The sequence below is a fragment of the Emydura macquarii genome, unplaced genomic scaffold, assembly GCF_026122565.2.
Source record: "Emydura macquarii macquarii isolate MOO-44397 ecotype Brisbane River unplaced genomic scaffold, CSIRO-AGI_Emac_v2 contig_1644, whole genome shotgun sequence".
Lineage (NCBI taxonomy): Eukaryota > Metazoa > Chordata > Testudines > Chelidae > Emydura > Emydura macquarii.
In genome coordinates this window covers 8725212-8740436 of record NW_027131781.1, presented here as the reverse complement: position 1 = coordinate 8740436, position 15225 = coordinate 8725212, and the positions used below count along the sequence as shown (strand labels likewise).

General features: G+C 41.6%; 1 protein-coding gene across 6 annotated transcripts in view; it reads right to left on the bottom strand.

Annotated features, from left to right (window-relative positions):
• The window catches only part of LOC137158067 (protein FAM169B-like), a 48844-nt gene that overhangs the window by 9104 nt on the left and 24515 nt on the right, over positions 1–15225 (bottom strand). For 3 of the 6 annotated variants that reach the window (XM_067555619.1, XM_067555617.1, XM_067555621.1), the window contains 3 exons: positions 14442–14527; positions 12171–12345; positions 398–580 (listed from right to left, as the gene is read on the bottom strand). In XM_067555619.1, coding sequence (XP_067411720.1) covers positions 398–580; positions 12171–12345; positions 14442–14527 — 444 coding nt within the window. The remainder of the gene's footprint in view (positions 1–397; positions 581–12170; positions 12346–14441; positions 14528–15225) is intronic. The other 3 variants (XM_067555622.1, XM_067555623.1, XM_067555620.1) reach the window with 2 other exon arrangements.

The window sequence follows — 15225 nt, the reverse complement described above, 5'->3', positions numbered from 1 at the left end:
GGGCACAGTTCAGGTATGGTGTCCGATAAATGCAATTTATCACAAAAGTATCGAGACCACAAATGTAACACGAGTATGGTGTGTGCATACTGGCACGCACACAATTTCTTCATTTTCTTTCCTGTCAAACAGCCAGTTGATAATTCATTGTTTGACTCCAATGCTGTTATTCCATTTCTTGGATATAATTACGTAAGAGTGTAAATACCAAACTACCATTCTAAATTTCAATATCTTATAAAAATAGTGGATTTCCTCCCCACAGGAAAATAAAAAATGTGTGTTCACTCCAATGCATTGAACTCTCCTGCAGCCAAGAAGCCTCCTCCAATATTTTTATGAAATGCATAAATTATGCATGACCTTTTACCTAATGTTTCCGCATCAAGTGTTTTACCTCGGTACATGTCAGCAGAAATAGGGCAGCTGATCCCCAAGGCATCTTCGGTCACAAAAGATTGACAGAAATCATGCAGTATTTTCATCCCTAGGCCACACCTTCTGAACTTTCTTCGGACAAATGCAGTATCCAGAACAGGGAGCAGGTAGCACTGACTGGTGTTAACATCACACAGGCTTCCTGGGAGTACACAGTAAAATAGCTCACTCTTACAACCGATAAATGAAAAGATAAACCACTATTCAAGCCAATAAACAGTAATACACTGTATAGTTAGAATCACAGAACCTTCATTGGGAACGTTTCCATTGAATTCACAAGACCTGAATACTTTTATTGATAAATACAATTACAACTACTAATAAAAATCTGCATGGCTAGTTAGTCACAAACACAGCAGTAAGTCTCACTACCCTCCCCGTAGTCCACAAGCACAGCTTATAACTGACTGACAAATATACTTGTACTGAGACGAAAATGATGTCAAAGAAAGGGAAGACAACTTCCCAAGAGCAAGACCTTTTCTGTTAACACCTGCTAGGGTTCTAAATATAGCCGTTTCTACGCTCTAGCTCTTCATATCACACTAGTTGCTGCCATCAGTTTTGAAAATGCAGGAAATTCAGCCCAAAAGATTTACCAGGTCTGTAGCTAGGAGGCTGGGGTAAACATTCTGAGAAGCAATCTGAGCATGTTCTTTTAGCTTTGGCTACCCTGGCAAATCCCTTTTTTTTTTTTTTTTTAAATTGAACTCAAAATATTTCTAGGACCATAGGATTTTTCCGTACTTCATCAGAGCATATTGTAGGTCCATTTAGTCTGATATTCCGCCTCTACAAGTGGCCACTGTCAGTTTCAGAAGAAAGTGACCGCACACCCTGTATAGCTTGCCAATCCAACTGTCCAATATTGGTCATGGGGAAGATACTAAATCACTTCTTGGCTCCCAACACAACAATACCTCCCATGCGATACCTAACGATACCCCCCATGTGCTAAAATGATGCCTTGAAGTGTGAGGTTTGATAGGTCATATCATCTTAACTTCCATAGCTACAAAACAGTGTTAATGGTCAGAAAGTTATCCAGCCCTTTTTTTAAATCCAGACTAGAGCCCTATGTGGGACTATTTTTTTAATCCCGCTTCTGTCCCACCTGCCCCGCAATACCCACTTCCACCTGCTCGCGCACTGTTTCTTGCATTTTTATCCCAATCCCACCTGTAAAAACCTTAAATCCCACAAATCACACGAGAGAGACTCTCCCCATCCTACCAAATTTTTACCACTACAAGAATAAAACAAATCTTGCTTAAACCATGTAAAAAAATACTTTAACTCCTGTTATAACAGACATCAAACTCCTTCTATCCCTAGCTTAAATTTAAGCACTAAAACCTTTATTTAAAAAAAGAAAAAAGTTGCTTTACATTGCTGAAATTCTGTTTATGACAAACTGACGAGACATTTAGTGTTTTCCTGCAAATTATCACAGTCTGGTATTTTTGCCCATCCAATCCCGCCTGCAACAAAGTACATTTTATCTGTTCCCGCTATTATGGCAGCGGTTCCTATGGGACCCACGGGATCCCAGTCCCGCTTCAGGGTTCTAATCCAGACACTCCTGAATCCCCAAGAAAGTGAATTCCATATGGGTTGACTATAGGAGGCATAAAATAGTACTATTTTCTTTTATTTGTTCTAGACTACTGGACAACTACCAGTAATCTTCAGACTGCCACATACTATATTGATTAGAATTCACTCATGAACTGTAGCAGGTTTGAAGGGAAACTGTTGAGGTTAAAATCTAAAATCAGAAAAATTCTTAAAAGCGCAAAGCCTTAATGACTCCGCCCCCAGGGGGCAGGGCTCTTCTGTCGACTGACCCCCTTAGCTAGTGCTAGAGTGTCAAATTAATTTGTGCTGACTAACTGTGGCAGGTGGAGCTCATTAACTCCACCCTGCATGGAAGGGACATGGGTGTGGTATTCGACAGAGAAAGAAGTTTGAACTAGGACCAAGGAGGTGCTTGGTAGAAGCCAAGGGACTGCCAAACTCAGGGAGAGAGACTCAGGTTAATGTTGCATTACCAACAAAGCAAAGGCCCAGTACAAAATGGAGACAGATACTAACTAAGGGTCTGTGTGCTGCTGAGGCTTAAACAGTGACTCAAGCCTAACGTCCTATCTACTGGACCAAACTACTTCTCAGTAAAACTGTCAGAAAGTATTAGAGCTTGCCCCAGCACTTCAAGCCCTTACTCTGAAGTCATCACCCAGGCTAAACTCCCACTGAAGTCAAGAGGAGATATGGTTAAGTACAGACCCCAGAGTCCAAAATTACAACGTTCGGATCAATTAAGTAAGGGCCTCACTCTGCACGAGTTACACCAGTCACTCTTTGTATATTATGAATGTAAGTTCAAAATGACAAAAAATTGAACCCAAAGATTAAGAATACACAAGCATTCAATCATGGAATAACTTGTCTTGAGATCAATCTGTTATCTAGCTTCTTTGCAGAATAAAAAGCCTACAAAAGACTCCTCCTGATTGATTTGTATTTAATCATTTATAAAATGCCCACTGCTGTAGTACTTGGGCACATGACAGATTAAATGCTATTGAAAAATCCATAGAATCATACAAAATAGAGGTCTTTCAGTAGGGCTGCTTGCCAATTTTCCATCAAATCTCCCCCTCCTCCTCCCCCCAAAGAAAAAGCAGAGTTTTTTACAAAATCAAAAATTTTCACAACAGCATCTGCTTTCTCTATTTTTTTCTTTATCGGAAAACTGAAGTTTTTAGTTTTTGTTTTTCATGAAATGTCAAAATATTTTGTTGAAAACGTCTATGAAAACAAAACACTTTCATTTAAATTTTGCATCAAAGGGAAAAACAAACATTTTCTGACCAGCTTTACGTCTGAAGGTTCCATCAAGTCCCTCTCACAGTTAGTTTGTTCTCTACTATACATTTACCAGCATAACAGCCAACCTCATTTTAAATGTCTCAAATCATGAATTTCTGCCCCTTCTCTTGGGAGTCTATTTCACAGCAGAATAGAACTAATTGTCAGGAGGCTTTTCCTGATATTCAAATTAAGTTTCCTTTCTTTCAGTGTGACCCTTGTTTTCTAGTCAGATCTTGCTGGTTATCCTAAGTGAGGGCTGCTTCTGCTGATTTCAGCAGGAGGTTTGCCACTGACTTCAATTGAATTAGGATCTGACTTTAATTCTTCTCTTTCCTTGGTCTCCAAATTCAGCAAGACACACATACATACATGTGCTTAAATCACATTAAAGTCAATGAGATTTCAACATGTGCTTAACTTTAAGCACATCCTCAAGTGCTTTATTGAATACAGACAGTTTGTCTTGGTGTTTACAAATATTTGTTAACACATCCCTGGTAGTTGTCCTTTCTTCACAGGCCAATTCATCTCCCTAATCACTTTTGTTGCTGTTCTCTGAAGTTTAGTCAGTTTGTTCCATTGAGTTCATCAAAATTTTTCTAGGAATGAAGTGCCCAGAAATTAAAGCAATTATTCACATGCAGTTGTACATTAAATCAAACTGACCACAATACAGTAGATTGTATAAACAACCCTCCTCTCTGTACCACCACAACCAGCCATAAATAATCCAGCAATGGTCTATAATCAAGTCAAAGCCTGGCCAAAAATATACATCCTAGATCACACTCTGAACACTGGCAGCTTCAGCATGACAAAGTGACTTTAACACTTCTATAGTGACACTTTTGTTTTTAATGGTGAACGTGCCCTAGCTAATGTACATACATCTATTGACCAGAATGTCAGACTTGCTCAAGAATACGTGATTGTATCAGTTTACGCTGGCTGCCCTGCAAAAAATATATTACTAATTCCCAGTAGAAGCAGCTGCAGAAGCAGTCAAAGCACAGACTGCTGCACTGTAGGGAGTGGGTAAAATGGGGTCCAGCCGGGGCCACCCCTCTATCCAGCAGCTCCCTGGAGCCAGAACTGTGCAGGGGAAACACACAAACACATGGGGAAATGAGGACTCCAATGGTGTCTCTCTCCCCACCGTATGGCCTAGGGGGAAGCTGCAGAGGAACTAGCAGTCACTCCAGCCAGTAGGTGCTGCTGCAGAAGCAACCGAAGCAGGGACCTTGCAACATTCAGAGAACTCTCTACGATTTTGACTTGACTTTCTCTCTCCTGTGCTGATCAGCTGTTTGCTCCAACCTTTCCCCTCCCTCACAATCTCTTCACCTCCACTTCACTCCATACCTGCCTCCCAATATGCTCTTCTCTCCTGCCTTGTCCCCCTCGTCCCACTTTCCTTACTTTTCTTTCCACGTGGCTCATCCCCTTAAATCCATTCCCAAAGAATCGTGGCACTGATATGAGATTTGCTGCCTCTTTGTTCTACCCCACCCATCTTGCATCTGCCTTGTCTATTTAGATAGTCTCTGCTCTGAAAGGTTAACAGTCTAACACTCTGTGTCTGTACAGTGCCTAGCACAGTGGGGCCCACTCTTGGTTGGTCCTTAAGCACCACCATAATAACCACTAAGGAAAATCTCGTTTAGCTGGGAGACATCTGTGATTTTGGAACAGAATGTCCTTGGTTCTTGCCTAACTTTACCCGTACATGCGGTTTAACTGGCAATCATGCAGTCACTACATGTGCATCTACATATTGCAGTACTCCCCTCTTCTCTCCTCCATTCACAAGGGCAGCTCACGCATTCCAGAATCCTGGTCTCTGAAGCACTACAATGGCAGCCGTTTTAGGTGGTTTCAGTTCCCCCTTTCTACTCACAAGAACAGAGCAGATGGGCAGAGCTATGCATTGTATGATGCACCTATGTGAGCCAAGAACTTGAGCACATCCTGGCAGCCCAACAGAGATGTTAGACTCTGGCAATGTCACACCATTCGTTCCGGGGAGCTGACGAACTTTTCATCACAAAGTCTACAGCTTCTTAAAGTACTGTAGGATCAGTTTCAGGCCCATCAATCCTGATATTGTCCCAGAGATTCTTAGCATCTCACATTCTCTCTCTCTCACAACCCCTGAAATCAGATCGAGAGACTGATTTCCGACACTGACATCCAACCATTCTGTTGTGCAGCAGCCCTAATGGGGGGCAGACAGCTCATCAATTTCTGCGCTCTTCATTTTGTGCCTAAGGAAGACAGACATTTGTAAAGTCTAAGGCTATCATAAATAGACTAATCATGAAGCTACTCTCTCCCTTGCCTCTTAGCAAATACATCAGAAAATGCCACCCTATTTTGCCCCTAATTTTGCCCCTAGGCTCCTTTCTAATAGTGGAGAAGGTTCCTAGTAAGCTATTGGTGGCCTCAGTTGACCATTAGGCTCTTGTGCATCCTTGGCTTGGACCCTTTTTTCATTGCTCAGCCATATAAAAAGACTGAGATTTGGAGTGAGGGAAGAGACAAAGGAAATTAGGGCCCTGGCGGGGGAGATGGAAGTATTTATGCAGTCTGCCCTTTCAGTGCCTTTGATCTATTTGGTTAGGTCATGAGTGCCAGCACAATGGTAAACAGCAATTACAGGGGCAGGAAAGCAGACAGCCATTAGCATTCCCAAACATCCACAAACCAGGGTAAACCCAGCCCTGTACCCACATCTAAAAGGCTCCAACAAAACAAGATTGCGCATACTGACTGCATCCCTGCTGAACAAGTCGGCTTTGCACACACGAGTTCAGACAGGCCTTCTGCGGGGCAGATGCTTTGTGAAAAGGGTGGGGAATATTTCTGCTGAACAGAATCCAATGTCAACCCATTGTGCGATGTGAAAAGGGAAGCAAAGGTTCTGGCTTCAATAAAATTAAATGAACACATGTCTTGGCTGGTATGCGTTCATTAAATTTATTAAAGCCAGAAACTTCAAACTGGTTAAAAAATGCACATTAAAAATGCTGTTGCTAGAAAAGAGGGGGGAAGGGGAACAATTATCCAAAACACAAACTTTTTGCTAGGTATCAGGCAGTTAAATTTCTGTTCTGATCTCATTTTATGTACAGTAAACATATGTGATCAAGGGAAAAAACACATATAATATCCCTTTAGGGATCTAATTCAAGGGGGAAATATCTAAAAGACCATGGTACTACAACAAGTCTACAAAGGCTTGTGTGACAAAAGTCTGAAATGGACTTCATCCCCCTATGTGGACAAGCACTTCTGGTGTCTCATTCAAATTAAATGAAGCCTATTATCCTTTCTGAAGCACTTCGGTAAAACTGCTACTACATAGCACTTTTACCAATTCTACAAACAACACCCCATGAAGTTGCCATTAGGTCATTTTAGCTAATGGGAAAACAAGGGCAGACACAGAACATACATCTCCAATTTTATCTATGGTCAGTAGTTCCCTAAATGTGGTTCACAGAGCTTTTGCTGGAGTTCTGTGGGGAGCCAGAGGGAAATACTGCTGGTTCGGCTCTGTGTTTCAAAGCTCTCTCTCAGCCTCAATATATTTTTTTTCCAATTGGTTTGATGGCTGAATTGCTAATGCTGCCCTCCTCAAACCTTGTACTACAGGGGTCATAGAGGAAGAGAAAGGTAATTTAAGATTGTAAGCTCTTTAGTGCATCTTTTTGTTCTGTGTTTGTACAGCACCTAGCACAATGGAGTCCTTGGTTCATGATTGGGGTTCTGAGGTGTTACCACTATACAAATACTAGTTGCAAAATAATAATTGCAAAACCATGCTCTGAAGTGTCCGCTGTTTGCCAGAAGGGCGACAGATCACTGTTCTGTTCTTTCCCTCTGAAAAACCTGGCTTTGGCCTCTGTCAGAAGACACAATACTGGGCTAAATGGTCTGACCCAGTAGGGCTGTTCTCACGTTCTTAATAAACAACAACAAAAACAAAAGCTAAATTTCTTCTCTACTTGTAGCTAACCCTAACACTAAGACATTTTGTTTAATAGCATCCTGGGGCTCTCTGCATCAACTGTTATTTGCATTATATAATAATAAAAACAACAGTAATATATTATATAGTTCTTTCATTAGTAGACCTGAAAGCACTTTACAAATGAGGTTAGTATCGATATTCCCATTTTACATATGGGGAAACTGAGGCACAGAGAAGTGACATGACTTGCCCAAAGTTACACAGCAAGCCAGTAGCAGATCCATAAATAGAACCCAGATCTCCTGAGTCCCAGTTCAGTGCTCTATCCAATAGTCTGCATTGCCTCCTCATGCATCTTTTATATTCTCCCAACTCTTTTGCACTCAAGTGAAGGCAGTAAGGTACATCTTCAATAATTACTAAGTCTAAGCAAACTGAAAAAATGTCATGGAATTATATGATATAATGGACTAATAGTAGGGCCAAGCACTGTAATAATTAATCCACAAAAAACAGATTTTTAACAGGTGTACACAAGTCTAGAACACATCCTCAAAATCCTGAAAGAAAAATTACAAAGAAACAAAAAGCAGTTCTCAGCACCAAAGCGGCTCCATGGGAAGATCTTTTGTCTCCCGCAAAATATTCCAACTGTTACAGGTTGCCATCTGCAAAATAGGGTGTGTAGACTAAAGCACAGCAGTTTCAGTGACAGAACTGAGAGGACAGGAAATTATGTTCTTTTCTATCTTTTGTTTTTTTAAAGTAGGGTTTAAGTTCCTTAACTGCCAGGATAGAAACCAGAGTCTGGAAGCCACTGACGTAGATCAAATTGGGGGTGTGTGTCCTGGCACACAGCCAAGTGTCTCATCAACATACAGTAGTCCCATTAATCGTCAGAGAACCCAGTGGTAATTGCCACATGCCTCTCACTAAATAGAGATAGGCACATACCATAGAGGTTAGGTTGGTGAGTTGTGCCGTTGTGAATATAATAAGTGTAATGCTCATAAAAGGTGATAGGTTCAAGGTCTTGGAGAATGAAGGTTTGTGTTTATCCACTCAACAGGTGCAGCATGCTCTGTATCAGTAGACATTTCCCCACATTGCCTTGCCAACGCGTCTCAAACCTAACCCAAAGGAACGGTCTCTAGGAGCAACACTGGTGTTCAAGTCTCCCTTCCCTCTCTCATGAAGCTATCAAAAGAGATTCCAATTAGTGTTAGCTGTGACGGGCATGAACATCTGTTAAAAACAGGACTACCAACTCAGGCCACCTAGGAGTTGATGGATGGGGATGACTTTCAGACATCGCCAACCAAAGCTAAACTTGAATTAGTGACTGCCATATGAAAACTGGACTTGGACAAAGGCATGCTGTAAGTCTGTCACAAAGACAGGAAAAGATTCCTCCCATCCATATATCCAGTCAGCCAGACCTGTGCTTTTAACTATCCGTGCCCTACAAATGTAGTTCTGCCTTATTTAGCTCCACTGAACCATGGTTTCTGATCTTGTCATATTGTAGCTAATGGAAGGTTCACAGATGAGACACAGAGAGATGAGTACAGAATGAGCAGGAGAGTCTAAATTACTTAGTGGAGGCCAGAGAGCAATGGGTAAGGGCCAGGTTGTTGTACAGAGTGGAAATGCAGTTTGGGATCACCTGGCAGGACACTGAAACAAGTTGCCAATTCTTCATGAGGCCCGGAGCTATGGAAAGAGATCTGGTACTATGGAATTTTTTACATGGAGAATACTAGTTATATAAAGTACACTATTCTGGGCAGCAACATAAAAAACTAGCACTATGTAAATAGTATCAAAAAGGAATTCAAACTTTTTGAGGAATACAACTTCTAAAGAAGTGGGCAGAACTAGCTGGGCTTACTTTGGGCCTAATAAATTCAGAGTTCCTTCCAACATGGTTTATTGTAAGAGACAGAGTATCAGATCAACAGCAGCATGTTTAGTGTGACACAATTACATAACCTCAGAGAGTGAGAGTATTTTCACAATACATACAACAAACGAGCTTTACATGATAAGCAAAGAGAGGAGTGAACAATCACAGTTTCAAGCTTCCCCAAAAGATCTTGAAAAATGATTGTAGTAATTTATGACATGGGCCAAAAACAAACAAATGCAGCTGTCCAGAGAAGAAAACACGGGAACAAGACCCAGATGCTGATAAGTCTGGACTTGAAGCATTTGTATTTAACGTGAACCTGGTTTAAAACCAAAATCTGACTCCCAGTTTACCCAGAAACAGATTCAGATTGTCTAATATTCCACCCACAGCAGACTACTGTGGAAGCTTATTTTACTGAAGCATGAATCATTACAAACCAAATGTCTCTCTCCAAAAGCTTTGCTCAGAAATATTTATGGACTTAAAAAGGGAAATGTACAGTTGTAACTGAAGTGTTTGCAAATTACAAAACAGCTCCTCAGTGTATTCATAGACATATCTGGGATTCCTTAATCATAGCCAGAGACGTGATTCACCACTGATAGCATACAGGAGTGCAAACTACACCTCAGTGTGGGGAGGGAATTCGCCCCTGCAGAGGGCAGAACTTCTCCTACTGTTTCATTCTTTCAAAGGTCTACAAGGGGAAGGCAACTTTAATCTATTGTCTGGAATCCACAGCAAACCTGATTCTGCCTCCTCCCCAGCCTTCGCCTCCCGCTTTTGGGACCGTGCTGATAGATGGCCTTGAGGCAACACAATTCCCCTCCAGAAAGAGGTCCCGTCACCAATTTCTCTGCACCTATCTTGCAACTTCATTTGAGTACCAAAGCCCAACAAACTACTGAGGTAGACTTTATGAATTTTAGTGTAGGTGCATTTTAGCTTGGGGCCAGTAACTGACCCAGAAATGCATTCCAGTGCAAATCTGGAATCATTTCAGTGAGATGTTCTCCATACTGTTTTTTTCTAGCACCAATTTAGCCACTGTTGTGGCTTACCCTGGTACAAATATCCACAGTGTAGATATCTTTACATCAATGCAATGGGTCTGGACTTACACCAGATCCATCAATTCATCAATTCTTTTAAGACCAGAAGGGACTATATGATCATCCAGTCTGACATCTTGTCTACCAGAGGCAACTGATTTTCACCCAGTTACCCCTATACTGAGCCCAATAACTTGTGTTTGACTAAAGAATATCTTCCAGAAAGGCATCCAGTCTTGATCTGAAGACATTCAGAGTTGGAGAATCAACCACTTCCCTTGGTAGTTTGTTCCAATGATTAAACACCCCCCGTTTAAAATTTGTGCTTAATATGAATTTGCCTAGCTTTAACTTCCAGCTATTGGCTCTTGTTATACCTTTCTCTCCAAGACTAAAGTGTCATTTAACCATCAATACCCTGGTATTTTCTCCCTATGAAGGTACTTCTAAACAGTGATAAAGTCCAATCTTGATCTTCTTTTTGTTAAATTAAACAGACTGAACTTTTAAGTCTCTCACTGTATGGCATTTTTTCTAGTCCTTGAATCATTTTTGTGGCTTTTTTCCTCACCCACTTCCAGGGAGGGTTAGGTAGAGGTAGGTTACATATTAGGAAAAACGTTCTAACAATAGGATTAGTTAAATGGCTTTCAAGGGAGGTTGTGGAATCCCTTGAGGTTTTTAAGGACAGGTTAGACAAACACCTGTCAGGCATAATCTAGGTTTACTTGGTCCTGCCTCAGAGCAGAGGGCTGGACTTGATGACTTCTTGAAGTCCCTTCCAGCCCTACATTTCTCTGATTCTGTTTCCAACTACCTTTTTAGAATATGGACACCAGAACTGGCTACAATATTCCAGTATCAGTCTCACCAATGCCACAGAGGTAAAATCACCTCCATACTTCTAATGACTACTTTCCTCTTTACACATCTAAGGTTCGCCTTAGCACTTTTTTCCACACCATCACACTAGGAACTCATGTTGAGTTGTTTATCCATGAAGCCAGGTCAGCGTCTGCAGCGCCTTCTTTTGGCCTGCCATGGCAATACTTACCCTGCCTCAATTTCCTCCTGTGCTTCAGTGATCTGCAGCTGCCTTCAGCGTGGTCTGGCACTGCGACTAGGCCTTCCAGCTAAATCACACCAATGTCCCACACTTTACGAGGTATTCAAGTTCCAAAATAAATAAAATAAAATCAAAAGGAGGGCTCTCTGTCCTGGTCCTTGGCTGGACCCAGCCCTTCCACTCAGGGGCTGTCTTTTCTAGTTAATACTCCTCGGAGGCCCGAAGTAGGGAGCTCATTCTCCTCACAGAGGCTCTGACAGGCAACAGCCTCTCTCAGCACTATAACAGGGTGAAGCCCCTTAAGGACTTGGACGGCCTGGGGCTAGCCAACCCTGATTATTAAAGAGGCACACCTGGGTTGGATCAGGTAATTCTCTAAAAAGTGCAGCCGGGGGATGCAGTAAAAGGGGAAGCTCATGAAATACAGGAAATAGGAAAGGCCACCGCAGGGAAGACTCTAATAGAAGGGGTTTGGCAGCCAAAGTGAGAAACCTGAGGCTCCAGTCAGGTAGAGCTTGGGAGTGGCCTGCCAAAGCAGGAAAGCCTGGAAGAAGGATGAATTGGAGACTGTTGGAATTTGAATGGGCACAGCTTTCTAAATAGTCCAGATCATGCAACCAAGAATAGAATTTGGATCCATTGTGTTTCAATGGAAGTAACGTGGATGGCTTATAAATTCTATGAGGATTAGTTTCTCTGATTCATTCTCTACAATGGTATGAAGGTGATTTCCACCTAAAAATTTAAAAGGGGGTAAATGATTATCTACATTAAACGGGGGGCGGGGGAGGGGGGGATTTACATTTTTGGCAATATGGAACTGATGAGAATGTTTCTCCAAAATGACCTTACCTTTCATTTTGACTGTGTAAAAGGCAACAGCATCTCCATTCCTCCAGAATATTTTGGCACACTCCTTGGCGGAATGAGATACAAAGAATGTATCATTAGCTGAACTCCTTTCTAACATTCCAAAAATAATGCAGTTGAGAACAAAGAGGACAATCCTTTCTCCAAAGGTTTGGACCTTAGAGAATAAAAACAGACAAAAGAAAAATGAAGTGACTCAAGGGATTTTGCCTTCCAAGAAAGATTTCTTTTCTAAAAGAGGGTGGTGAATGTGTCCCACTCATTTGGGGGCAAAAATGCCTCATAAATCAGTTCAAATCATAGAAACGTAGAACTGGAAGGGACTTCAAGTAGTCATCAAGTCCAGCCTCCTGCTGAGGCAGGACCAAGTAAACCTAGACCATCTCTGACAGGTGTTTGTCCAACCAGTTCTTAAAAGCCTCCAATGACAGAGATTCCACAACCTCCTTTAGAAATGTATTTCATAGCTTAACTACCTTTATAGTTTAAAAGTTTTTCCTAATATCTAACGTAGCCCACCCTTGCTTCAGATTAAGTTCATTACTTCTTGTCCCACCTTCAGTTGCCATGGAGAAGAACTGATCACCACCCTTTTCAGAACAGCCCTTAACATATCTGTTATTAGATATGTTAGTCTTCTTCTCTCAAGGCTATACATAATAGGAAATAATAACTGCCCTTAAATAGCACCCTCCATCTAAAGGGCTCACAGTAGGTTACAAATGTTAATAATTTATAAAGCCTGCCAATGCCCCGCGGAGTACACTTTCACAGATGGGGAAACTGAGGCACAGGGAGGTGAAGTCATTTCCCCATGGTCACAGTGGCCCAATGGCTTAGCTGGACATAGAACTGGGGTGTCCTCTGGCTCCTGAATTCCAGACTGTGGCTAGATGGCATCTTGCAGTGCACCAGAGGTAAGAGTGTGGGTGCAAGGTGCTGTACCTGAATTAGTCCAGTCAACTGCCGGCCAGCTGGCTAGCCACCCACACAACTACCTTCCTGCTCTGACCACTCGACTGTTAGCCCCTGCTGCTGGCAAAGTGCCCTACAAAATGTGCGACTACTACCTTTTATGTCTTCCTCGGCTGTCCTCTTTTCTTTCGTACTGGGTGTAAAGTAAGGTTAGTGTGATGCTAAAGATGGGATCAATGGGTGACGTCACTTTTAATAAAGAAACTTGATTTTAAAAAAAAAAGGTACTAAAAGGAGAATATTTATGCCACCCTGTTCCTATTGACAGGAACGTGTCGGTATTGCATGTCACAGTGAACAACATATACCTGAGACAAAATGACCCAAAACGTATTAAAAGGAACCGAGGAGCCAAAATACTTTGCACTGCCAGATGCTTTTTATCATCCTCCATTGCTATAGAAGAAGCTTGAGAAACTGTTGCATAGAGCCACTGCTGCTGTCCAAAAGCCTACCTGCAGGCTGGGGGATGGGTTTGCTCCCCCAAAGCCCTCATTTAGTTCCCTATGCAAAGCCTATTAAATCAGACTGCCTATGAGAAGGCTGAATTAAACACTGCATGATTAAAAATGTCATAGAAGCAGAAAAGGAATGGCAAAGGAAAGGAGCCAGGAAGCACCCAACTGGGAGAGAGAGGAGTGGGTGGGAAACAAACAAAGAAAGGCAACCTGGCTTGCTTCATGGCAATGCAAATCCTATATACAGACAGCTGACTTCTTAGCAGTTTTGAATATATTAAATTAAAAGTCAGTAATATCTCTCCATCCCAAAACAAGATTGTTGCATCAGACCAAGAGTATTTATTTGAAGAAAGAATGAAATAAATAAACCACCATTAAATAAGAACAGCTCAATAAAATAAATACAATCTAAAAAACAATCCAAGGCAGAAAGCTTTGTAAATGGCTAGATAAGATACTGTGCCAAAGGGTAAGAAGACCAATTTCCACAACAGATGGTCAATCAAGCAGCACTAATGTGTAGGGTTATTGCAAATGCAATAATTCCGTTTACCGGATTCCTTCTTTACCTGGCTAGAGGGGGCAACCACGAAATAAATGGAGAGAGAGAGACACACCCACAGATGAATCGTAAATGGGACATGGAAAATTAATATTTATTCAGGAGGTAGGAGTGGGAGACCAGGCCCATGTCGAAAGAGTGTACAGTATAAAGCATAAACAAAAGCTATATAGTATATGAATGACAAACCCAAATACAGAGCACTATATGATCATCACAGCTGGACCGCTTCACAATAAAGAAAATTATCATTACCTGTATAAGCCCTTCTCTAGAGGAATCAGCAGTCTTCACTATGTCTTCAATGGGCCACCAAGACTGATTAAGGTAAATTGCCAAAACTAAAAGAAGAAATGGGGACACATCAACTCAAAATAGCTGTTGCAAAGACCACTAACAAGCAGATTCACTGATGAGAGTAAAAGAAAAATCAGAATTAAGATCAACATTTGGAAAGCTGGTTGCCTGAAATTAGGTACCTAAATAAAAGTGGCCTGATTTTTCAAAGGTGCTGAAGTGCCAACAACTCCAATGTCCTCTTTAGGCAACCAGGACTGAAAACTGTGGCCTAAATTTGCAGCAGTAATCATCCAACTTTAGTGTAAATGCAAGAAAGGGTAAATTACTACCAGTATTCCTAGCCTTCCTTAGGGAACAAAAAGCATGTCATCCCCCCCCCCCCTTCCTCCATTATTGCCCATTTTAAAAAGAAAATTATAATCAGAAATATAGGAATAGAAGGGACCTCGAGAAGTCATCAAATCCAGCCCCTTAAGACAGGATTAAGTAAACCTAGACCATTCTGACAGGTGTCCTTAAAACCTCCAGTTATGGGGATTCCACAACCTCCCTTGGAAGCCTATTCCAGAGCTGAGCTACCCTTATAGTTGGAAAGTATTTCCTAATATCTAACGTAAATCTCCCTTGCTGCAGATTAAGTCCATTGCCTTTTGCCTTACCTTCAGTGGATATGGAGAACAATTGATCACTGTCCTCTTATAACAACCTTTGACATATTTGAAGACTTACCAGGTTCTCC